The sequence below is a fragment of the Dama dama genome, chromosome 23 (assembly GCF_033118175.1).
Source record: "Dama dama isolate Ldn47 chromosome 23, ASM3311817v1, whole genome shotgun sequence".
Taxonomy (NCBI): Eukaryota; Metazoa; Chordata; class Mammalia; order Artiodactyla; family Cervidae; genus Dama; species Dama dama.
Window position 1 is genome coordinate 61493852 of NC_083703.1, and position 24737 is coordinate 61518588.

Consider the following 24737-nt stretch of genomic DNA (forward strand, 5'->3'; position numbering starts at 1 on the left):
GGCCCGGCCCTCCCTATGGGGCCCTGGGGCAAAACGCCGGGCTTCTTCGGCCTCCACGGTTTTCTGGTAGAAACGTGACGGGGGCTGGATTTGGATCGCTAGGGGTCCTCTGATCTTCAGATTCTGTGTGAGGCGAGAAAAGTGGGTAATTCCTTCCCTTTGTACACCCTCCTGCCCCGCCCCCATGCAGGCATCCTACCCGCCAGCCATCCTCCTCCCAGTCTCCTGCAGCTGGTCTGTCTCCCCTCCTCCACTCCATCCATTCACTGGTCCGTCTGTCCATTCATCCAGTCATCCTCCCGTCTCTTCCTCTCATACTCTGGCCTCTGAGGAGGGTATCATCTGGGTCAGCTTTCCTGGGGTCAGGCATAACTCTACTTGGGAGCTCCCATAAATCAGAGGTACATGTGAGGTGAGGGAGATGAGTGAGGGTTATGGTCACCTGAGTCCTTTGCAGTAAAGGAGACTGCAAGAGGATGTAGTTAGAGGCAGGAGTCTGGAAAGGTGGGTATGGAGACCGAGGTTCCAGGCCCTATTCATTCACCTATGACCAGTGCAGTGACCCTGGGCAAATCCCCTGGGCTCCCAGCTACTGACTGTATGTCTCAGTGTGTTACTACTGGGACCAAAACTGGAGAATGCGAAATAATTGAGAACACACACCTCCTGGGGGACTGAAATAGTAGCTCCCAAACCAACTCTGCTCCTCCAGCAGTCACCTGCCCCTCTCCATCTACAGTAGTGGGTGACTGCAGGAGGAAGGTGGGGACAGAGTCCACGGAACCTGTTTGAAATACAGTGACTGGAGGAAAATCAAAGTGTTTCTTTCTTCCTCCAATTTGCAGTGTACATAGATCTGCCTGTCTCAGCTGTGTGTCCAGGGTTCTCATAAAAACTAAATTATCCAACCGATACTTAGTACGCTCTATATGGTAGGGACACAGAGGTAGGTAAGGTGGTGGTGGTTCCTACCTTTTTGGCTAATGGCCTAGAGCGGCATTGCCCAGTAGGAATACAATGCAAGCCACATGGGTTATCATAAATTCTCTAGTAGCCACATTAAAAATGTAGAAAGAAGCAGGTTGTTACTAATGGTTTTATTTGACCCAGGATAGCAAAAATATAATCATTTCAATGTGTAGTAAATAGTTAAACATTATTAATGACATATTTTACATTCTTTTAATTGTATTCCGTCTTCAAAATCCAGTGTATATTTTACACTTGGAGCACATCTCAGTTCAGATTAGCCACATGTCAAGTGCTTAATGCCATATGTGGCTGGTAGCTCCATATTGGATATCCAGGCTAAGAAGGAAGGCAAACAAAACAAGCAAATAGACAAAAAGCATTTGCAAACAATGGAAATGTGCTATGGAAGAAACAAAATCGGGGACAGGAAGAACTCTAAACAGGTGACATTTGAAATAAGACCTGACGTGTAAGAAGGACATGGGTGTTTAAAGAGTGGTTTCCAGCAGAAGGAACAGCACAAGCAAAGGCTCTTTGGTGGGAAAGCTTGGCCTTTGGGAAGAGTCAGTAGGACTGGACGGGAGGAGGCCAGAAGGAGGTGGTAAGTATGAGGCTAAGGAGGAGAGAGAGAAAGAACATGTGTGGCTATGATTGGGGGTTTATAGTTTCCTTCTCGGCATGATGGAAAGCCTGACAGTAAAATTTTAACCTGAGAGGCCATGTCATCTCATTTACATGGATCACCCTGGTCCCTAACTGGAGTGTAGATTAGAGAGGCAAAGAAGGGAGGTTTTCAGGAGAGATGGTGAGAGATACAGTACCCTGGGATAAGTGGGAGCTGAGAAGCTGGAAAGTGTTGAGGCAGTCAAAGCGCCAGTTGGAAAAGAATTTTCAGACACAGGGCATTTAGAATGGAGTGAGTTTATTAAGAACAAACAGCAGGGTTTGCGACCGCCGTTTCTTCCACCTTCAGTCTCTGGATCTTTTGTAGAGCTTCCAACAGCGCTATGTTGGGACAGAGCATCTGGAGGTTCACAATCTCTGTGGTTCGTCGGAGCCACTACGAGGAGGGTCCAGGGAAGAATATACCATTTTCAGTGGAAAACAAGTGGAGGTTACTAGCTATGATGACTTTCCTCTTTGGGTCTGGATTTGCTGCACCTTTCTTTATAGTAAGACACCAACTGCTTAAAAAGTAATCCATGAGACAGATAGGAAGAGGAACATATTAAGAGGTGCAATCTATTAAAAAGATCAAACCCTTGAACTCAGCATCCTAGATATGTTTGTAAATAAACTTACGGCATAAATCCTTAATGCCTCTTCTCTGAAATATGGAACATGATAATTGAACACTTGCTTACATTTTATTTGGGTAATATTGCATTATTTTCTTAATTAAATATGTATTTGATTTAGCTTGTTTAAAAAAAAAAAAAAGAACAAACAGCAGAGATAAAGTGGGCACTGCGAGCTCAGTGGGGCAACCTCCTGACAGACCAGGGAAAATCAACAGTTTTCATGGGTTAATAGCCAATTTTTATAGTCTCAAAGCAAAGAAAATTCCTGCTGGACAGTTGGTGTTAGGTGATTGGTTGGGGTGTAATAAGGTGTTTACTGGAGTGGGCATCTTTGCTTAACTGGGAGTCAGGAAGCTTGTTAGTGACTATCAGGGGGCTTTTGGCAAGGTTACAAAGGGGCTCAGTCAGCTTCGGAGGTGATCTTGATTCTGGACTCTGTTTCTGTGGCCTTGGGGCAGGACTCAACAGAAAGAAGGGGACAGATGCAGCACATATTAGTATTTTGGCAGCGTAGCTGACTTGCACATAGACTAGATATGGGGAACAGGAAGGAATTCTAGGATGACCCCCAGTTTTCCTGCCTTGAAAATCACTATCTGTGCCTCAGAAGTAAAAGCATGGCTATTTATCCATTCAATAAATATTATTTATTGGGCCCTAGGTTACACATGAAATATTGCCCCAAAGATGTATGATTTGAGTTTCCCAGAATATCCCACCCCACGGATAGCTTCAAGAAATGCCTAAAAGGGGGCCTGAAGTCCAGTTCCTCTTCATGACCCTGGCCTTAACAGCTGTGTGAACCTGGGCAGGTGACCAAAAGCCCCAGGGTCTGTTTTCTCATTCATGTGGGATTAGTTACCGCATAGCCCTCTGTTCCTCTACTTGACTTTTTCAAAGCACATGTAGGAAAGAACTCTACCACATTAAAACACCCTGGGAAAATGTAGTTATTAGACTTAACACATTTAATATCTATGTACTGTTCAGCCTTTGAAAGTGTTAGTTGTTACAAAGCCTAATTTGCCTTAAATGAGTCACGAAGTGACAGTTTTCTAAAACCAATAATAATGTGAAAATGCTAAAATGCAGTTCTCACCTTGTCTTTCCTTGCTTAGAACCATTCGGTGGTTCACCATGGTAGGCAAATTAATGGACAAAAATGTCCATTCTCTAATTCCTGAAAATTGGGAACATGTTATGTTATGAGGGAATTAAGGCCGCAGATGGAATTGACTGTGAGATGGGGAGATTAGCCTGGATTGTTTGGGTGGGTCCAGTGGAGCCACCTTGGATTCACATATAAGAATTCTTGTAAGTGAAAGAGAGAGGCAGGAGTATAAGAGTCAGAGGGGATGTGACGACAGTAGCAGAGGTCACAGTAGTATGATTTCTGGCTTCAAATATGGAAGGGGGCCGTGAGCCAAGGAAGACAAAACAAAGAAATAGATTCTCTCCTAGAGCTTCCAGAAGGAACTCAAGCCTGCCAACACCTTCATTTTAGCTTAGTGAGACCCATTTCAGACTTCTGACCTCAAGAACTATGTGCTAATAAATTTGTATTGTTTTAAGTCACTCAGTTTATGGTAATCACAGCAGCAATAGGAACCTAATACACTCAATGTCCTTGGGAAAAAGTCCAACCTGCTTAGCACGGCACACAAAGCCTGTGGGATTGGCTTCTACCACTGTGACTTGGAGCAAATATCTTAACTTCTACAGGCCTCAGATTTACTATCTATAAAACAAGGAGGGAAAAAAGCCCCTCTAGGTCTGTAGCAAGATTACAAGCAAGGACATATTTAAAGTATCTACTAGAGAGACTGCACACAGCACCTCATCACCATTATTATCATCATTATTGTTGTTATTATTATTATCACAGAACAATTGACAGGGTGTTAGGAGGCCTGGGTTCTACTGCCCTCACTAGGGCTCTGTTTCCACATCTGTGAAAAAGGAAACAAACAAAAACATCCAGGTTTGGCTGTCTCATCATTCCTCTCTTCGCTCTTTTCTGGCCACTGATCTTCATTCACTTCCTCAGTGTTTCACTCTGTCTTCCAGTTTTGTACATGCTGTTCCCTCTTCCTGGAAGGCCCTTCCCGTTCCCATTACCAGATGACCTCCAATTTCCTCCTGAAAGTCTCTGCTGACTCCAGTTAGAGTCAGTTAGACCCCACCATTGTGAGTTCCCAAAGTATCCTAAATGTCATCTCTCATAGTACTGATTTTCTGTTATTGCTATGGCTTGGTTTTCATTTAGAAAAAAAACCTGAAAAACAAATTCAGGTAAGAATATTTTGACATATTTGCTTCAACTGGGTTATTAAAAAAATTCCAAATAAACTTGACATAGTTGAAGTTTCTTCTTCTCTTTCCTCATCTTTAATTCTTTCCCCACAGGCAATACTGTCATGAATTGGGTGTGCATCTTTCCAGTCTATGTTTTTAAACTTGTAATACCTATATACCTGTAGTATATAGAATATACTTTTGTACGTGTTTATATTTAACACAAATCAACCTTTAAAAATATTTATCCTCCTACAACTTTCTTTTATTGACCCAAAAATAGGTTTGGAGGATATTTTCATGTTGATATAGAGCTGGGTCATTAATTTTTATCACTATGTAGTATCTTATTATTAAAATATATCACATTTTATTCATCCATCACCATACTAGTGGACATTTAAATCATTTCTAATATTTTGCACTAATACAAAGAATGTTTTATATTATATTCAAAGAACATCTTTATACATACAACCCTTAGACAAGTGTAGGAACTTCTTTAGGGAAGGTTGTCACCTTGCACATTAGCTGCAAAATGAAAGGTAGTTCATAGGTCTTGCGGCTGTATTCAAAGAGCATATGTTCAGAAGTTGAACTGATGGGTTGTGAGGTGTGTGCCTTTTCAATTTATAAGATATTACCAAGTTGCCTTCCAAAGTGTGAATGTACCAGCAGCATATAAAGATTCCTGTTTCCCAACATGCTCACAAACACTTGGCATTGATAAATGTTTTAATATTTTTCTGCTTGATGTAATTAAAACCATATCTTATAATTATTTTTATGTATATATCTCAATTGCTTATTAGTGATTTGAGTTTTTTCTACTGAAAGTCCCCAGTTGTGTATTTTATCCACTTTTCTTTTGCAGGTTGTGGGAGAGAGTCCTTTTCTTAATAGTTTGCAAGAGTTCTTTGAATACTATCCCTTTGTTATACAGGTTGAAGATTTTTACTCCTAATCTGTAGCTTGTCTTTTAGTCCGGTTTATAATGACTAGTGTTATATGGTGAAGAAGGCAATGGCAATCCACTCCAGTACTCTTGCCTGGAAAACCCCATGGACGGAGGGGCCTGGTAGGCTGCAGTCCATGGGGTCTCTAAGAGTTGGACACAACTGAGCGACTTCACTTTCACTTTTCACTTTCCTGCATTGGAGAAGAAAATGGCAACCCACTCCAGTGTTCTTGCCTGGAGAGTCCCAGGGACGAGGGAGCCTGGTGGGCTGCCATCTATGGGGTCGCACAGAGTTGGACATGACTGAAATGACTTAGCAGCAATAGCAGTGTTACATGGCAGTATAAATTTTGAGAAAGTTACAGATCAGCTTTTCCCTTATGAGTTGTGGTTTATTAAAAAAAAAATCATACTCCACAGTTGATCTTTGAATAACATGAATTTGAACTGGGCATGTCCACTTATTTGCAGATATTTTTCAATAAAAGCATAATACAGTACTATACAATCAGAGATTGGTTGAATCCAAGGTTGTAGAACTGTCTACAAGAAGGGCCAAGTGTCATGTTATAGGCGGTTTTTCAACTGCTTAGGGGTTGGTGCCCCTAACTTCATCATTCAAGGGTCAGTTGTAGTCTGAAATATTTGCTTGCCATATTTATTCTTTAATTTACTTGAATCAGGCATCAATTTTTTACTCCTATGGAAAGCCAGTTTCTCAGTGCCGTTTATTGAGTTCTCCACCCTTTCCCTACGGATTTATGATTTCACCTCTATTGTACATCAGTACAGAAAAATTCGTGTCTGTTTCTAGGATCCCTATTGTATTCCATTAATATTTGCCTCTTTGTACCATATGTGACTTGATAAGTAGAGAAATATCTCCCTTCCCCAAAACATAAACTCTATTGTTTGGGTTTGACAATCACTCTCAAAAATTCTTGATTAGATTTGGGAAAATACATGTTTTTATGATATTGAGTTTTCCCATCCATGTACATGGTATGTCCCTCCACGTATTCAGGCCTTCTTTAATGTCCTTCAATAACGTTTTGTAATTTTCTCTATGAGAATATTAACTCCACAGTCTTTGTTAGTTTTGTTCACTGTTGTATCCTCAGAGTCAAGAATGAGCCAGGACATACAGTAGATGCTTAATAAAAATTTGTTGTTTGATGAAATGTCTTTCATATATTTTGTTAGATATATTCCTACATATTTTTATTGCTATAAAATAACAACAACAAAAATTGTTTAATAGTTTCTAATCAGCTATATAGATATAGGTATATAGATCCCGGGGCAGTGGGAAGAAAGGCAGGTAAGGACGTGGAGCCCGTACAGGGTGCAGTGAGGAATAAATGGCCAGGTTATAGGCAGGGGAGAGACAAGATCAGGTTTGTGTTTTAAAGAGCTCTTTGCCAGCAGTGCAAAGACTGAACTGGAATGATAGGGCAAAGTGGGCACTCCTAGAGGGTCAGGAGGCTACTGCAGACGTTGAGGTGAGTCCTGGCATTGAGTTAGTGCCTAAGAATTAGAGTGACTGAGAGAGGTCAAGAGTGACTGATTGGCCACGTGAGCAACTGACCAGGTGACTTTGTGAGGAACCGAGTAAGGAAACTTAGAACCGTCGCATTGACCAAAAACTGACAACTTTTCAGATGCAGGGCTATTAGGTCAACCGAAGTGCAGCCGCAGGAGACACGAGGCGTGAGTGCCCTCGGCTGGCAGCCAGTCTCCAGCTAGGTAGCGGAGGCATAGGGCTGGGGGAGAAAGTTTTAGGGATTAGAGGGGTCTGGGCCGCCTTGGCACGCAACGGCTTCTGAGCTGGGGTCTGTGAGTTGCGCGGAAAGGAGTTTCCTAACCTCATCCAATCAGAACGGCAGAGCCCCTCCGTCGCCTTGGCAACAGGACGCTAAGGCTCTAGCCAGACAAAGTGGCGGTTTGGATCGCGCCCTGGGGAATCCTATCATGTCACGACCGAAGGTAAGCGTGCCCCTCGATCCAGATGGTTCATCGTCCCTAGAGAGGGAGGGAAATCGCAGAGAGATTCAGAAGTTGAGGAGTCCTAGTGGAGGGATTCCCGTTAGCAAGGAAGAAAATGACGCGTTCAGAGAAAAAACTACAAGTCCCGGCATCCTGCGCAACGCCGGAGTTTCAGTGCGAGTTCAAGAAACCTGGTTTGCCGGCCAGAAATTTATGAAACTCTAGGATTCTAAACTAGATTTCTGTGACTACGTGGAAAGCTCAGAATTACGGATTTCCTGACCTGGAAAAGCTCTTTAGAGATCTATTTACCCCGTTGGCCGCTTGCAACTCTCTCATCCATCCATCCCCCAAACACTAATTAGTGTTTTTTCTGAGGCCAGCCCAGTACTGGCCAATGGAGAGGTGAAACGGACAAGCCCCTGCCCTCTAGGAGTGCACAGACCAACGCCCCCATTTCAAAAGTGGTAGAGATTTCTAATCTGGGAAAGATTAGACTCAGAGAAAAGAATGAGTTACTCCAGAATCCAGTTGTCCCACCCGGCCTGCTTCTTACCCCGTGTTCCACCTCCGAAGAATGGCACTTCCATTTCTTTATTTCGATCCCTGAGTTGGGAAGATGCCCTGGAGAAGGGAATGGCTACCCAAGGACTGGAGAATTCTATGGACTGTAAGAGTCGGACACGACTGAGCGACTTTCACTTTCAGAGCAAAAAAATAAGTGATTATCTTGGGCCCACCCAAATAATCCAGGATAATGTTTCTATTTTCAAGTCAGTTGATTCCAAACCTTAATTCCACCTGCAACCTTAATTTCCCTTTGCCATGCAATCCCAAGTGGCACAGTGGTAAAGAATCCCACCTGCCAGTGCAGGAGACATTGGAGATACGGGTTCCCTCCCTGGGTCGGGAAGATTCCCTGGAGTAGGAAATGGCTACCCACTCCAGTATTCTTGCCTGGAAAGCTCTGTAGACAGAGGAGCCTGGCTGGCTACAGTCCCTGGGGTCCCAAAGAACTGGTCATCAGTGAACACACACACACCTGACATATTTACAGGTTCTGGGGATTAGGACATGGACACATTTTGAGGGAGCTTTATTCTGTTTCAGTTCAGTTCAGTCGCTCAGTCGTGTCTGACTCTTTGCGACCCCATGAACCGCAGCACGCCAGGCCTCCGTGTCCATCACCAACTCCTGGAGTTTACTCAAACTCATATCCATCGAGTCAGTGATGCCAATCAGCCATCTCATCCTCTGTCATCCCCTTCTCCTGCCCCCAATCCCTCCCAGCATCAGGGTCTTTTCCAATGAGTCAACTCTTCGCATGAGGTGGCCAAAGTATTGGAGTTTCAGCTTCAGCATCAGTCCTTATTCTGTTTACCATCAAATAATTGGAAAGTGAAAATTTACAATGCATCACAAATTCAAATGTCTAAAAATAAATGTAATTAAACATGTTCAAGACTTCTATACTGAAAACTAGAAAACAGTGGAAAGAAATTGAAAACTTAAGATTATAGAGATAGACCATATTCATGGAATAATGCACTCAATCGTTTATGATCTCACTTCTTCCCAAAATGATCTGTACATTCATTATAATCCCAATAAAAAACACCAATATACTCTTCTGATAGAAGTTAGCAAGAGGATCCTAAAATTAATACTGAAGTCCAGAGGACCTCAACTTGTAAAGACAATCTTGAAAAAATCAGACTTACTCGACTTGATTTCAAGATTTACTAGAAACTTGTGGTAATTAAGGCAGTGTGGTAGGGACATAAGAGTAGACAAATAAGTCAATAGAACAAAATAGAGTCTAGAGATAGACCCACATATATATAGCCAATTGAATTTTGACAGAAAAGGCAAGACAATTCAGTGAGAAATGGGAAATTCTTTTCAAGCAAAGACTCTGGAGCAACTGTGTAAGCATACATAAACATGTGAGGATATAAAAGATATTATGAAAAAAGATTAGAACACTTAACTAGGGGAATTAGAGGGGCTTGATTGGAACAGGATAAAATTACCCTTGCTTTTGTGAGGGGCTTACTTCTGCAGGTTTTGTAAAACAATAACCTCTAGCCCTTCCTACTGGCTTTTTGAGGGGTAGCATTGTGTAGGACGGGCTTCCCTGATAGCTTAGCTGGTAAAGAATTCACCTGCAGTGGAGGAGACCCAGTTCGATTCCTGGGTCAGGAAGATGCCCTGGAGAAGGGATAAGCTACCCACTCCAATATTCTTGGGTTTCCCTGGTGGCTCATAGGGTTAACAATCTGCCTGCAATGCAGGAGACCTGGGTTTGATCCCTGAGTTGGAAAGATCCCCTGGAGGAGGGCATGGCAACTCACTCCAGTATTCTTTCCTGAAGAATCTCCATGGACAGAGGAGCCTGGGGGGCTACAGGCCATGGGGTCACAAAGCGTCGGACACAACTGAGCGACTAAGTACAGCACAGCATTGTGTGGTAGGCAGAATTCTAAGATGGCCCCCAAGATTCCCACCTTGGGTGTACACACCTTGTATAATGCCCTCCCCTTGAGTGTCGATGGAGCCTGTGGCTTTGATGGGATAGTTATTACCATGTTGTATGAGCCTCCATCATTGCCAACTTGGAGTGGGAGAAGGGTTGGAATCAGGGATATGCTTTTTTTGGCCTAGAAGAAAGTAAGCATCCATGTTTTGAACTGCCTAAGGGGGCCACTTCAAAAGGAACTGCAAGCAGCCTCTAGGAGCTGAGAGCAGTCCCAACCAATGACTAGCAAATAAACAGGGACCTCAATTGTACAACCCCAAATAACAATTCTGCCAACAATCCGGATGATCTTGGAAGAGGACCCCAAGCCCTAGAGGAGAAACATAACCACAGCCATCACCTTGATGGTAGCCTTGCAAGACCTGAGCAGAAGATCCAGCTAAGATGTGCCCAGACTGACTCCTGGTCCAAGGAAGCTGTGGGACATAGATCTGCACTGCTTTAAGCTACTATGTTTGTGGTAATTTGTTATGCAGCAATAGAAAACTAATACAGATGGTTCATCTGTCCAAGGTGCATAGGTCATCTTGCATAAGACCAATTTCTGATTCTCCTTTCACACCTGCCTTAGGGATCAGTCATACCAGGACTGAGGATCAAACTGTTTTGGACATAGTTGTAGGAGATAATATTCCCAAATACCCTTTGAGGATTTGGAAGGTCCATTTTGAGTCAAAGCAATTAACATTGCTCTTAGTCATTAACCCAGCTCCTCCTGAATCATGGGTCTAATCAAACATTCAATGTTATAAAAGGTCCAGATCCTACTGAGTTCAGCCCTCATACTGGGGTTCATGGTTGGACATTTGAAACACTTAAAACTGGGTATTCACTATACGGTCATATCTGGAGTAAGCCTAGAGTGACGTGGACCCTTGGATCCTTGGGGGTTCATTCCTAGGACCAAGTTTCTGGGTACATGCTAACCAGTGAGAACTTTGCCAGGCTAAACGTTCCTGTCATAGCATCTGTGCAGTGCTGAGTCTGATAGTTTGAAAATTTTAATATCTGCAGTAAGTTGAGCTGGAAAAACAGAATGGAAATGTATAAAATTATATCACTTTCATTTTCTCATTGCAGAATCAAAATTACAAGGGCCATGGATTGCCAAAAGGAAAAGAACGGTGAGTGGTCCCACCCAGTCCAATAAACCCAGAACTAATTGCAGCCCTCCTTCCTTCCTTTTGTGCATCTCTCCCTTCCCCCTTCTTTACTTTGATAATGATAAGGATAATGGTAATAAACAATTAGCAAGCACTTGCCAGGCCCTGGGCTTGTTGTTTCACTTGCTTATCTCAATGAATCCTGACCACAATTCTTTGAAGTAGATACTACTATTCTGTCCATTTTACAGATGGGGAGACTGAAACTCAGAGAAGCTGTTACTTGCTCGACTGTAGGATCTGTTAGTGGCAGAGCTTGTTGGCCTCCACAGACCATGTTGTATCTGTGTTCCCATGCCTTGTTCAACAACCATGTAAAGTGGACTTGATAACTCAAATGACAAATCCATTCTAAATTTCTGCACCACTCTGCAACAGTAACCTGGGTGCATAACTCAGCATCTTTTTGGATTTCTTAAACAGAATCCACATGCACAAAGCAGGAGTGAGCAATGCAGACTTTGCTGAAGATTTTTGTGGGAAGTTAAGGAGTTAGTTACATTGCACACCATGGCAATTCTTTTAGAATTTTCTTTTTTCATTTAGATATTTCTGTTTTTTCTAAAGTCCTTCCTGACTATACCACTACTGGGGAGGGCACGCATGGTCTCTGACCTTTCTCTCATGCAGCGACCATCTTCTTTGCTTTCTGTCTATATGTACTGACTCCTTTCCACCAATTTTAAACCTTTCACTCTTGCACGCAGAGCGATTCCACTATGTTCCAGATCCTGGCCCCCCAAACTTACACGTCTGCTCCCACCTCAACAAAACAAAGAGCACTTCTGATAGCAGAAACCATCCATCAGTTTTATTCAGTTCAGTTCAGTCACTCAGTCGTGTCCGACTCTTTCTGACCCCATGGACTGCATATGTATGTTGCCATGGATTTCATGTATGTTATATTGTTTGATATTATCCTGTGAGGCACTGAGATCTGTTGTTCTAAATTTTTCTTTCTTTAATTCAGATTGAATAATTTCTATTGTCTTGTCTTCAAATTTACTATCTTTCAGTTGTTTTCTAGCTTTACTGAGATGCAATTGGCATATAGTATCGTGTAAATTTAAAGTGTATAATGTGATGATTTGATACACATCACGTATATATTGTAAAATGTTTACCGCAATAAGGTTAGTCAACACATCCTTCACCTCACATAATTACCATTTTGTTGTTGTTATGGTGAGAACACTTAAGATCTACTGTTAACAACTTTCAAGCATATCATACAGTATAGTTACCATGCTATACATTAGATCCTCAAAACTCATTTCTCTTATAACTGGAAATTTGTACCCTTTGACTAACATTACTGTCCTTTCTTTGATAATGTCCTATCCCCTGTTAAATTTATCCTATGAATTTTTAATTTCAGATACTGCAATTTTCAGTTTTAGATTTTTCCATCTTGGTTCCTTTTTAGACTTTTAATATCTTTTCTGCAATAACTCATATATTTACTTATTATATCCATCTTTTCATATAAATTATTTAACATATAGTATCTGTGTGAAGTCTTAATCTGATAACTCCAATAATTGGGTCATTTATGAGTTTATCTCAATTGGCTGTTTTTCCTCTTGATTATGCATTACATTTTTCTGCTTTATTATTGCATGTCTTATATTTTTTGTATTCCATTCTGCACATTGTGTGTAAAAAATAGTGAAGACCAAAAAAATTATATACACCCACTTCCACACCCATATAATTGTGTACATGTGTTTGTGTATAGGCATACATCCTTTTATTATACTTTGCTTTGTTGCACTTTACAGATATTTTTTTTACAAATTGGAGGTATGTGGCAACCCTACATTGACCAAGTCTATTTGTGCCGTTTTCCAGCAGAATTTTCTGCCTTTGTGTCTGTGTCACAATTTGGTAATTCTCACATTTCAAATTTTTTCATTATTATTATATTTATTATGAGAATCTGTGATCTTCGATGTTACTACTACACCACACCGAAGACTCAAATGACGGTGAGCATTTTTTTTAAGAAATAAAGAATTTTAAAGATTTTTTATTTACATATTTATTTATTCATTTTATTTTTTGTTGTGCTAGGTCTTCATTGCTGCACATGGGCTTTCTCTAGTTGTGGCCAGTGGGGACTGCTCTTCGTTGTGGTGCACGGGCTTCTCTTGCTGCTGAGCATAGGCTCTAGGCACGTGGGCTTCAGTAGATGTGGATCAAAGGCTTAGTTACTCCAAGGCATGTGGGATCTTCTGAGACCAGGGGTCGAAATCGTGTACCCTGCATTGGTAGGCAGATTCTTAACCACTGGACCACCAGGGAAGTCCCAGCAATAAAATGTTTTTAAATTAAGATATGTCCATTTTTAAAGAGACACAATGCAATTGCACACTTAACAGACTACAGTATAAACATAACTTATTATATGCACTGGGAGCATGGGTTGGATCAAAACTTTAATACACTGACTTCATCTCAAGCCTAGCCTCCTATACTGCCATTTTGAGCTTGTTAGTATCTGACCTGGGAGGAGACAGGACTGCAGTTTTGTTTTTTTTTAATTTATTTGTTTGATTGTTTTTGTTTACTTTGAGATTCAACTCTGGCAGGGCTGCTGGAATGCAAGCACCATGTGCAGAAGTCTGGGTTTTCTCTCAGCTTTGCTGTTTTCTATAGTGCTTCTTTTTTTAAGCAAATTTGCCAGAATCCAGCTTTATTCCATTTGGTTTGGGAAAGGGCTCTTCCAGATTTTTATCCACCCTACGTGTCATCTGTGCTGTGCTTAGGCACTCAGTCTGACTCTACGCAACCCCCATGGACTGTAGCCTGCCAGGTTCCTCTGTCCATGGGATTCTCTAGGCAAGAATACTGGAGTGGGTTGCCATGCCCTCCTCCAGGGGATCTTCCTGACCCAGGGATCGAACCCAGGTCTACCGCATTGCAGGTGGATTCTTTACTGTCTGAGCCACCAGGGAAACCCAAGAATACTGGAGTGGGTAGCCTATCTCTTCTCCAGGGGATTTTCTCAAGCCAGGAATCGAACTGGGGTCTCCTGCATTGCAGGCAGATTCTTTACCAGCTGAGCTACCAGGGAAGCCCACATGTTGTCTAAGCTCGGCTAATTTTTCCTGGCACCACAAATTCTATCTTCCACTGCTGGCATCGTTCCCTTACTTGTCCAACTCAGACCCAGATCTGGAAACTGCTGCATCTTCTCTGCTCCTTGATGAAGGCCTTGTTTCTCTCTGGAATTAGTTCGTCAAGTTTTCTTTTGTCTATTGCTCTCCACTAGCCCCAGGAACAAGGACATTTATTCTATGCATTATTTTCTCATTATAATTATAGGATTGAAACTCTTTCACATCCTTTTATATCATAACTAAAAGCAGAAGTCCTTTTTATCATAATTTGCATTTCTTGGTTATTGATAAGGTTGAGTATATTTTAACATGCTTGTTGGTCATTTAAGTTTCCTGTGCTATTAATTTGAGCTTCCCTGGTGGTTCAGCAGTAAAGAATCCATCTGCAATGCAGGAGATGCAGGTGCTATCCCTGGGTCAGAAAAATCCTTTGGAGAAGGAAATGGCAACCCACTTCTGTATTTTTGCCTGGGAAATCCCAAGGACAGAGGAGCCCAGGGGGGCTATAGTTAAGTTTTATATAAACAATAAGGTCTCAGGAACTTCTCTGGTGATTCAGTGGTTAAGAATTTGCCTGCCAATGCAGGGGACACAGGTTCAATCCCTGGTCTAGAAAGATCCTGTATACCAAGGAACAACTAAGTCAAAGCTCTACAATAAGAGAAGCCTCGGCAAGGAGGAACCTGTGCTCCACAATGAAGAGTAGCCTGTGCACAGCAACAAAGACCTAGCGCAGCCAAAAATAAATAAATTAATTAATTAAATAAAATTAATTTTTAAAACTAGTTCACACAATAAAGTACGAGGTTTAAGTTTAGGTTCATATTTTGCATGTGCCTATCAAATCGCTCCAGCCCCATTTATTGAAAAAGCTATTCTTCCTCCATTGAATTGATTTTGTTCATTTGTCAAAATTTAGTTGGGCAGATTTGTGTGCTGTTTCCTTGCTCTTTTTTCTCTTCTCTGGGTCTCTGTACCTCTTTTTCTGTGAATACCACACAGTTTTGATTATTGTAGCTACATAATGTTTTGAAATTGATTAGACTGATTTCCCCACAGATTGATTATATACTTTGCAGCCGAAGATAGAGACAGATGCTCTATACAGTCAGCAAAAACAAGATCGGGAGCTGACTATGGCTCAGATCATGAACTCCTTATTGCAAAACTCAAAAGTTAAGAATTTTGAACTTAAATTGAAGAAAGTAAGAAACCATTCAGGTATGACCTAAATTAAATCCCTTATGATTATACAGTGGAAGTGACAAATAGATTCAAGGGATTAGATTTGATAGACAGAGTGCCTGAAGAACTATGGACGGAGGTTCATGACATTGTACAGGAGGCAGTGATCAAGACCATTCCCAAGAAAAATAAATGCAAAAAGGTAAAATGGTTGTCTGAGGAGGCCTTACAAATAACTAAGAAGAGAAGAGAAGCAAAAAGCAAAGGAAAAAAGGAAAGACATATCCATCTGAATGCAGAGTTCCAAAGAATATCAAGGAGAGATAAGAAAGCCTTTATAAATGATCAATGAAAAGAAATAGAGAAAAACAGTAGAATGGGAAAGCCTAGAGATCTCTTCAAGAGAATTATAGATACCAAGGGAACATTTCATGCAAAGATGGGCACAATAAAGGACAGAAATGGTATGGACCTAACAGAAGCAGAAGATATTAAGAAGAGGTGGCAAGAATACACAAAAGAACTATTAAAAAAAGATCTTCATGACCCAGATAACCATGATGGTGTGATCACTCACCTGGAGCCAGACATCCTAGAGTATGAAGTCAAGTGGGCCTTAGATTTGATAGACAGAGTGCCTGAAGAACTATGGATGGATGTTTGTGACATTGTTCAGGAGGCAGCGATCAAGACCATGCCCAAGAAAAAGAATTGCAAAAAGGCAAAATGGTTGCCTTTTATCACTACAAACAAAGCTAGTGGAAGTGATGGAATTCCAGCTGAGCTATTTCAAATCCTAAAAGATGATGTTGTTAAAGTGCTGCACTCAATATGCCAGCAAATTTGGAAATCTCAACAGTGGCCACAGGACTGGAAAAGGTCATTTTTCATTCCCATCCCAAAGAAAGGCAATGCCAAAGAATGTTCAAACTACTGCACAATTGCACTCATCTCACACGCTAGCAAAGCAACGCTCAAAATTCTCCAAGCGGGGCTTCAACAGTATGTGCATCGAGAACTTCCAGATGTTCAAGCTGGATTTAGAAAAGGTAGAGGAACCAGAGATCAAATTGCCAACATCCGTTGGATCATAGAGAAAGCAAGTGAGTTCCAGAAAAGCATCTACTTCTGCTTTATTGACTACGCCAGAGCCTTTGACTGTGTGGATCACAACAAACTGAAAAATTCTTAAAGTGATGGGAGTACCAGACCACCTTACCTGCCTCCTGAGAAATCTGTAAGCAGGTCAAGAAGCAACAGTTAGAACTGGACATGGAACAACAGGCTGGTTCCAAATCAGGAAAGGAGTTCGTCAAGGGTATATATTATCACCCTGCTTATTTAACTTCTATGCAGAATACATCATGTGAAATGCTGGGCTGGATGAAGCACAAGCTGGAATGAAGATTGCCCGGAGAAATATCAATAACCTCAGATACACAGATGATACTACCCTTATGGGGGAAAGTGAATTAGAGCTAAAAAAGCCTCTTGATGAAAGTGAAAGAGCAGAGTGAAAAAGCTGGCTTAAAACCCAACATTCAAAAAACTAAGATCATGGCATCCGGTTCCATCACTTCATGGCAATAGATGGGGAAACAATGGAAAAAGTGACAGACTTTATTTTCTTGGGTTCCAAAATCACTGTAGATGGTGACTGCAGCCATGAAGTTAAAAGATGCCTGATCCTTGGAAGAAAAGCTATGACCAACCTAAACAGCATACTAAAAAGCAGAGACATTACTTTGCCGACAAAGGTCCGTCTAGTCAAGACTATGGTTTTTCCAATAATCATGTATGGATGTGAGAGTTGGACTATAAAGAAAGCTGAGTGCCGAAAAATTGATGCTTTTGAACTGTGGTGTTGATGAAGACTCTTGAGAGTTCCTTGGACTACAAGGAGATCAAACCAGTCAGTCAATCCTAAAGGAAATCAGTCCTGAATATTCATTAGAGAGACTGATGCTGGAACTGAAGCTCCAATACTTTGGCCACCTGATATGAAGAACTGACTCACTGGAAAAGACCCTAATTCTAGAAAGATTGAAGGCATGAGGAGAAGGGGACGACAGAGGATGAGATGGTTGGAAGGCATCATCAACTCGATGGACATGAGTTTGAGCAAGCTCCAGGAGTCTTGGTGATGGACAGGGAAGCCTGGCGTGCTGCAGTCCATGGGATCGCAAAGAGTTGGACACGACTAAGTGACTGAACTGAAGTGACCCCACTTTATTCTTTTCAAATTTGTTTTAGATCTTCTAGTTCTAATATCTTTGTGTGTTTGTGTGTGCTCAGTTGCTTAGTCATATCTGATTCTCTGCAACCCCATGAATTGTAGCCTGCCAGGCCCCTCTGTCCATGGAATTTTTCAGACAGGAATACTGGAGTGGGTTGCCATTTCTTTCTCCAAGGGTCTTCCCGACCTAGTAATCGAGCCTGCATCTCTTGTGTCTCCTGCATTGGCAGGCGAATTCCTTACCATTGAACCACCAGGGAAGTCCTTCTAATATCTTTGCCTTTCCACATGTATTTTAGAATTATCCTACAAAAAAAACTCACTAGGATTTTGATCCTAGGAATCATATTAAATCTGCACACCAATTTGGGAAGAATTGACACCTCTACTGAGTCTTCCAATCCATGTACATGGTACGGTTCTCTGTTTATCTAGATCTTTGAATTTTTGCTTTTGTAGTTTTCAGTACATAAGTTCTGCACATGTTTTGTTAGATTTGCACCTAAATATGCCTTTTTAAAAAGAACTTGTAAATTATATTTTTAATTTCAGTGTTCATGTGCTCATCGATAATATATAGAAATATAACTAATTTTTGAATATTTGTTTTATATCCTGTGATCTCACTGATCTCACCTATTGGTTCATGAATTGTTTCTTAAATTCCTTGGGAAGTTTTACATAGTCATCTGCAAAAAGGGACAATTTTCTTTCTTCTTTCCTTCCTGATCTACATCACTTTTCTTGCCTTCTTGAACTGTCTAGAACTTCTGGTGCTATGTTGAATAAGAGTAGTGAAAGTATACATCTTTGCTTTTTTTCCTGGGTTCCTCATATGTTCTTCAAATGTGTCCTTAGTCACTCATTGAAACATTTTTATGATGGCTGCTTTAGAAAATTTGTCATATAATTCTAACACATCTGCCATTTTGGCATGGGTATTAGTCACATTGATATTTTCCTGATTCTTGGTGTGACAAGTGATTTCCAATTGAATCTTGAACATTTGGGGTATTATGCTGAAGAACTCTGGATCTTGTTTAAACCTATTTTAGGTGACATTTTCTGACCCTGCTCTGGCCAGGGAAATGGGTATGGTACCATCTCATTACTGTCATATAGGGTAGTCTAGGTTCCCCACTTGGCCTCCCCTGACACATGAGGGTAGAGGGGGCTCCTTCTTACTGCTGGGTGGAGTGGGAGTTCTGGCTCCACTAGGCCTCTGCTGATTTCACCCTGGCTGGGAGTGCCTTGTTCCTGCTCCCCGCCTGACCACCTCGAACACCACAGGAGGTGCAGCCTCATTACCACTGGGTAGTAGTGAAAGGCCTGACTCTTCACCAGGCCTCTGCTGACAATCAACCCAAGGGAGAGGGTACCTCCTTACTGCCAGGTGGGAATGGAAGTCCAGGCACATGTGGACTTCACAGCAGATGTGGGCATCTTACTACCACCTGCTAGTGATGAAAGTCCAGGCTCCATCTTTGACCTTCTCTGACACCAGCCTACCCAGGTGTCTTGGGGGATGTTGGATGCCTTGTTCCAACCCGGTGGGAAGTCTAGATTCCCCATTCAGCCTTTGCTAGGTCACAGAGTTGGCCAGAGTACAGAAGTTATTGTCTTTCCTGGTTGGAGAGAGGGGCTTTTATTGGAGTTTTTTGTCCGTGTCAATTGGTGTTTCTGACTTGCCAGCTTCTTCCTCTCCACGTCTGGGACCTAAGAGGCAAAAAGATAACCCAGGGAATTTACCACATGCAATTCTTTGGATCCTGAGATCCTTAGCCAGTCGGTCTGCTTTCTTCTGTCCACCTTTCAGGGTCTTCTTATGTTTGTTTTATATCTCATGTCCTGGGGTTGTAGTTTTCCTGGTAGGAGGAAGAGGGAAAATTATATCCATTCCATCTTCTCAGATGAGTGACAGAAAGGGGGATTTACAAATACTTATCACTTAATATGCTTCCCAGGTGGCACAGTGGCAAAGAATCCACCTGCCAGTGCAAAAGACATAGGAGGCACAGGTTCAATCCCTGCGTCGGGAAGATCCTTTGGAGAAGGAAATGGCAACCCACTCCAGTATTCTTGCTTGGAGAATTCCATGGACAGAGGAGCCTGGCAGGCTACAGTCTATGGGTCGAGAAGAGTTGGACATGACTGAGCTCCTGAGCACACACAGAGCACACATCATTTAATAAAAGGATTAGCAGTGGCTTATGTGAAGCCACCAGACTGTAGAAAGCACTGAAGAAAATGAATGCTATTATTTTTCAATGATTCAAAGATTCTGTAATTCTCAATTTGATTTTTGTAAGTGTTTCATGCTATGATGCTAAATTCTGAAATTTGGTAATTCTGTTTTGGCATTTCCAGGTATGGAATGAACATTTCTTCCTTTTCCTTTTTTCCTATCTTTGGACCATCCTAGGGAAATAGTTGATTCTGAGCAAATAAATGTTCTGTTGCCTTTTCTTGTAGAGAGCAGAGAGCCTCAATCCGGTTCAAGACCACTCTTATGAATACTCTCATGGACGTCCTTCGCCACAGGCCGGGATGGGTGGAAGTAAAGGAGTAAGATCCCCCCTCCACCAGCCTCATCTCTCCTTCCCTTTGTCCCTCAGGTCTTTGTCTCCCTTTGTTTTTCTCCCTTCCCCTGGGTGGCCTCTGGGATTTGTTCCAGTTTGGCTATGACGGGGCCAATATTTATTTAGCATCCACAATGTGTCAAGTGCATTACTGATGCCATCTCTGTCTTATTTAAGCCTCATAATCCAGAAAAGTGTGATTATGTTCAGAGATATTAAGCCAATTGTTTAAGGTGACACAGAAAGTAAATGCCAGAGTGGGGTTCAAACCCAGTGCAATTTGACTATTTCACAGCCAGTGTCCTATTGATCTCTATGCATCCATCACAGACCCATGGGATGAATTCTCCCATGATAGAAGGTCCTGGCCTCTTACTAATTCTGTGACCCTGAACAAGTGTTTTGACCCCTAAACCTACATTTCTTCTTCTATACGGAGCCCTCTGGATACTGAGATGAACAAGCATACAACCCCTGGCACATAGTAGGTGCTAATGTTAGTGAGGGTTAAGATTTGGATGCATGTAACAGAGATACAAAGTAAAAGAGGCTTTGACTAACTAGAATTTATTTACCCCTCCCACTGAAGTCCAGATGTAGGAGGTTCAGAGATGGTGTGGAAATGTGGGACCCATCTGCTTCCGTCTTTCCACTCTGCCACTCCTGCAGCCTTTCTTGCTTTGCCACTTAATAGCTTAGTTCCTTAACCTCTCTGTGCCTCAGTTTCTTCATCTTTAAAATGGACATAATAACAGAACCTAATATGTATATATACATTTACTGTGTATATATGTGTGTATTCATACATGGCATGTGCCAAACAATGCCATGCCCCATGTATGAATACACACATATGTCCATAGAAAAACTATAAAGACACTCATAGATATGATTCCAAGTTCAGGCTAATGGCTTCCTTTGAGACAAAAGGATAGGAGGTACAATCAGGCAGGGATATACATGGGGCTTTGGTTATATCTAATTTTTTACTAAAAAAGTTGAAAGTAATCATGGTGTTTTACTTATTGTCATTCATGCCTTGTTCAGGCATCTCCTCTGTGTACCCCGCTCTGCTGTGTGAATTTAGTAGCTACGTGTAGTTTCCTGTCCCCCTCTCTGGCATGGTGGTGAGGAATGGATCAGAATTTGGAGGAGGGCAGGCTTGGGTGTGAATCCTGAGACTGCTGTGTCCTCAGTGAGCAAGGCCGTCCCCATCTTAGGGCTCCAGGCGGATCACAGCCCTTTGGGGGCTGCTCTGAAGACTCAGTGAGAGGAAAGCTTTTTGAACTGGGAAGGGCTTACAAATGTGACCTAATTCCACTGCTTGGTAATGTGGATTCAGAGGTGGCTATGTGGATCCTTCTAGGACCCCAGCAGTTCACACGAGCAGGTGAGGTTGGCAGGTTGCCGTGGACCATGTAGCATAGTGGGGGACTGTGATCTGGAGAGGGTGTGCCCTGTCTATGGTGATGAGCGCTGGGGGAGAGGGGCATCTGGGCTCATTATGGCCAGATCTGAGATCTGCTGATTGTTCAAAGGAAGCTGGCAGCCTGGACTTTTGTAGGAACATTTCTATAGTTTTCACTCTCACAGGCCTGTAGTTTTCACAGGTCTCACCAAGTACATGGTGGGCAGCGGCAGCCCAAAACCACCTCCTTGAGACCCCCAAAGGGCACACAGCTGCTCACCCCTCAGCTGCCCCACCCCAGACCCCCGGCAGTGCTGAGGTCCTCAGTCCTAACTTCTGTCCCACCCCTGCCTCCAGCGAAGGGGAGTGGGATTTCTACTGGTGTGATGTCAGCTGGCTTCGGGAGAACTTTGACCACACCTACATGGGCGAGCACGTGCGGATCAGTCACTTCCGAAACCACTACGAGGTGAGCCGGGTGGGCTCGGGGACTGGGCATGGCAGTGAGCAGCGGCTGGCCGGGGACACGGGGACGAGGATGGAGAAGTATAAGGGAATTTGGAGGTACATGCCAGGTGTGGGGTAGGTGCACTAGATCCATGATGAGCTAGTGTGAGGCAGCAGGGATCTCAGACCTGAGGAACACACTGCCTTGGGGAGGGCTTGAGGTCATGGGCTAGCTGGCCTCCGGTGCAGAGAAGGAGCAAGCAGGATGCTTGAGGGATTGTGTGATTTCAGGATGAGGCAAGTTGAGCTGTTTGGAGTCTAGAGATGAGAGGGAAGAATGTGCTGCACTCAATATCCCAGCAAATTTGGAAAACTCAGCAGTGGCCACAGGACTGGAAAAGGTCCGTGTTCATTCCAATCCCTAAGAAAGGCGATCCCAAAGAATGCTGAAACTACCGCACAATTGCACTCATCTCACACGCTAGTAAAGTAATGCTCAAAATTCTCCAAGTCAGGCTGCAGCAATACATGAACTGAGAACTTCCAGATGTACAAGCTGGTTTTAGAAAAGGCAGAGGAACCAGAGATCAAATTGCCAATATCCACTGGATCATCGAAAAAGCAAGAGAGTTCCAGAAAAACATCTATTTCTGCTTTATTGACTATGCCAAAGCCTTTGACTGTGTGGATCACAATAAACTGTGGAAAATTCTGAAGGAGATGGGAATACCAGACCACCTGACCTGCCTCTTGAGAAACCTGTATGCAGGTCAGGAAGCAACAGTTAGAACTGGATATGGAACAACAGACTGGTTTCAAATAGGAAAAGGAGTACATTAAGGCTGTATATTGTCACCCTGCTTATTTAACTTATATGCAGAGTACATCATGAGAAACGCTGGGCTGGAAGAAGCACAAGCTGGAATGAAGATTGCTGGGAGAAATATCAATAACCTCAGATATGCAGATGACACCACCCTTATGGCAGAAAGTGAAGAGGAACTATAAAGCCTCTTGATGAAAGTGAAAGAGGAGAAAGTGAAAAAGTTGGTTTAAAGCTCAACATTCAGAAAACCAAGATCATGGCATGTGGTCCGATCACCTCATGGGAAATAGATGGGGAGACAGTGGAAACAGTGTCAGACTTCATTTTTTTGGGCTCCAAACTCACTGCAGATGGTGACTGCAGCCATGAAATTAAAAGACGCTTACTCCTTGGAAGGAAAGTTATGAGTAACCTAGATAGCATATTAAAAAGCAGAGACATTACTTTGCCAACAAAGGTCCATCTGGTCAAGGCTATGGTTTTTCTAGTGGTCATGTATGGATGTGAGAGTTGGACTGTGAAGAAAGCTGAGTGCCGAAAAATTGATGCTTTTGAGCTATGGTGTTGGAGAAGACTCTTGAGAGTCCCTTGGACTGCAAGGAGATCCAACCAGTCCATCCTAAAGGAGATATGTCCTGAGTGTTCATTGGAAAGACTGATGCTGAAGCTGAAACTCCAGTACTTTGGCCACCTCATGCGAAGAGTTGACTCATTGGAAAAGACCCTGATACTTGGAGGGGTTGGGGGCAGGAGGAGAAGGGGACGACAGAGGATGAGATGGCTGAATGGCATCACTGACTCAATGGGCATGAGTTTGAGTGAACTCCGGGAGTTTGTGATGGACAGGGAGGCCTGGCGTGCTGCAACTTCATGGGGTCGCAAAGAGTCGGACATGACTGAGCGACTGAACTGAACTGAACTGAGACCACGAAGATGGGACGGGCGGGAGCGTTGGGAACAAAGGTGGGAGATTTGAAAAGGTTAGTGCAGCTTAGCAGTTAGAACAAGAACTTTGGGGTCAGACAGGTCCAGGTCAAACCCTGCCTGTGCTGCCTGTTATCTGGATAGCTCTGGGCAACTGACAACCTTTCTGAGCCTCAGTTTCCCTGACTGCCTAGTCGAGATCATTACAGACTGGCAGACTCTCAGTCAAAGTTGCTCTTATTCTTACTCTTACCTTGCAGAGAATGGGTCTGCTGAGGGCCGCGGTTGGTGGGATGTTGGGGTTGGCAGGCGGACGGGGCAGTAAGCACGAGCACCAGTGACCTGCCTGCCCATCTTGCTGCCCAGCTCACCCGCAAGAACTACATGGTGAAGAACCTGAAGCGATTCCGGAAACAAATGGAGCGTGAGGCAGGAAAGCTGGAGGCAGCCAAGTGCGACTTCTTCCCCAAAACCTTTGAGATGCCCTGCGAGTACCACCTATTTGTGGAGGAGTTTCGTAAAAACCCGGGCATCACCTGGATCATGAAACCTGTGAGTGCCCAGTGCTGAGGCCTGGGGGTTGGGGCATCCTAGGCACTAGAGCAGGGCTCCTTCATTGGCACATGTCTGGACAGGACTTTGCCTGGGAATTCAGCCTTAGATGCCCCATCTGATTTTCCCTCAAGGGCTGACTACATCTCCTTCTCTCTGCAGTGTGTGGACTCGGCACCTGTGACTGCTGGTACACAGTATATGCTCAGTAAATGTATAGTAGATGCTCAACAAATGTTCACTA

At 42.9% G+C, this 24737-nt stretch overlaps 2 protein-coding genes across 2 annotated transcripts in view; both read left to right on the forward strand.

Moving 5' to 3' along the window:
- Positions 1-1958: 1958 nt before the first annotated feature.
- Positions 1959-2342, forward strand: LOC133044445 (cytochrome c oxidase subunit 7C, mitochondrial-like). Its single transcript, XM_061125830.1, has one exon. The coding sequence runs from the start codon at positions 1980-1982 to the stop codon at positions 2169-2171; it is 192 nt and encodes a 63-aa protein (XP_060981813.1). The 5' UTR covers positions 1959-1979; the 3' UTR covers positions 2172-2342.
- A 5155-nt stretch (positions 2343-7497) lies between these two features.
- The window catches only part of TTLL9 (tubulin tyrosine ligase like 9), a 46865-nt gene continuing 29625 nt past the window's right edge, over positions 7498-24737 (forward strand). Inside the window, exons 1-5 of the mRNA XM_061125683.1 lie at positions 7498-7512; positions 11132-11175; positions 20230-20322; positions 22102-22213; positions 24308-24493. Coding sequence (XP_060981666.1) covers positions 7498-7512; positions 11132-11175; positions 20230-20322; positions 22102-22213; positions 24308-24493 — 450 coding nt within the window. The remainder of the gene's footprint in view (positions 7513-11131; positions 11176-20229; positions 20323-22101; positions 22214-24307; positions 24494-24737) is intronic.

Coding starts and splice junctions, on each gene's coding strand:
- LOC133044445 (XM_061125830.1), top strand. CDS start 1,980: ATGTTGGGACAGAGCATCTGGAGGTTCACAATCTCTGTGGTTCGTCGG.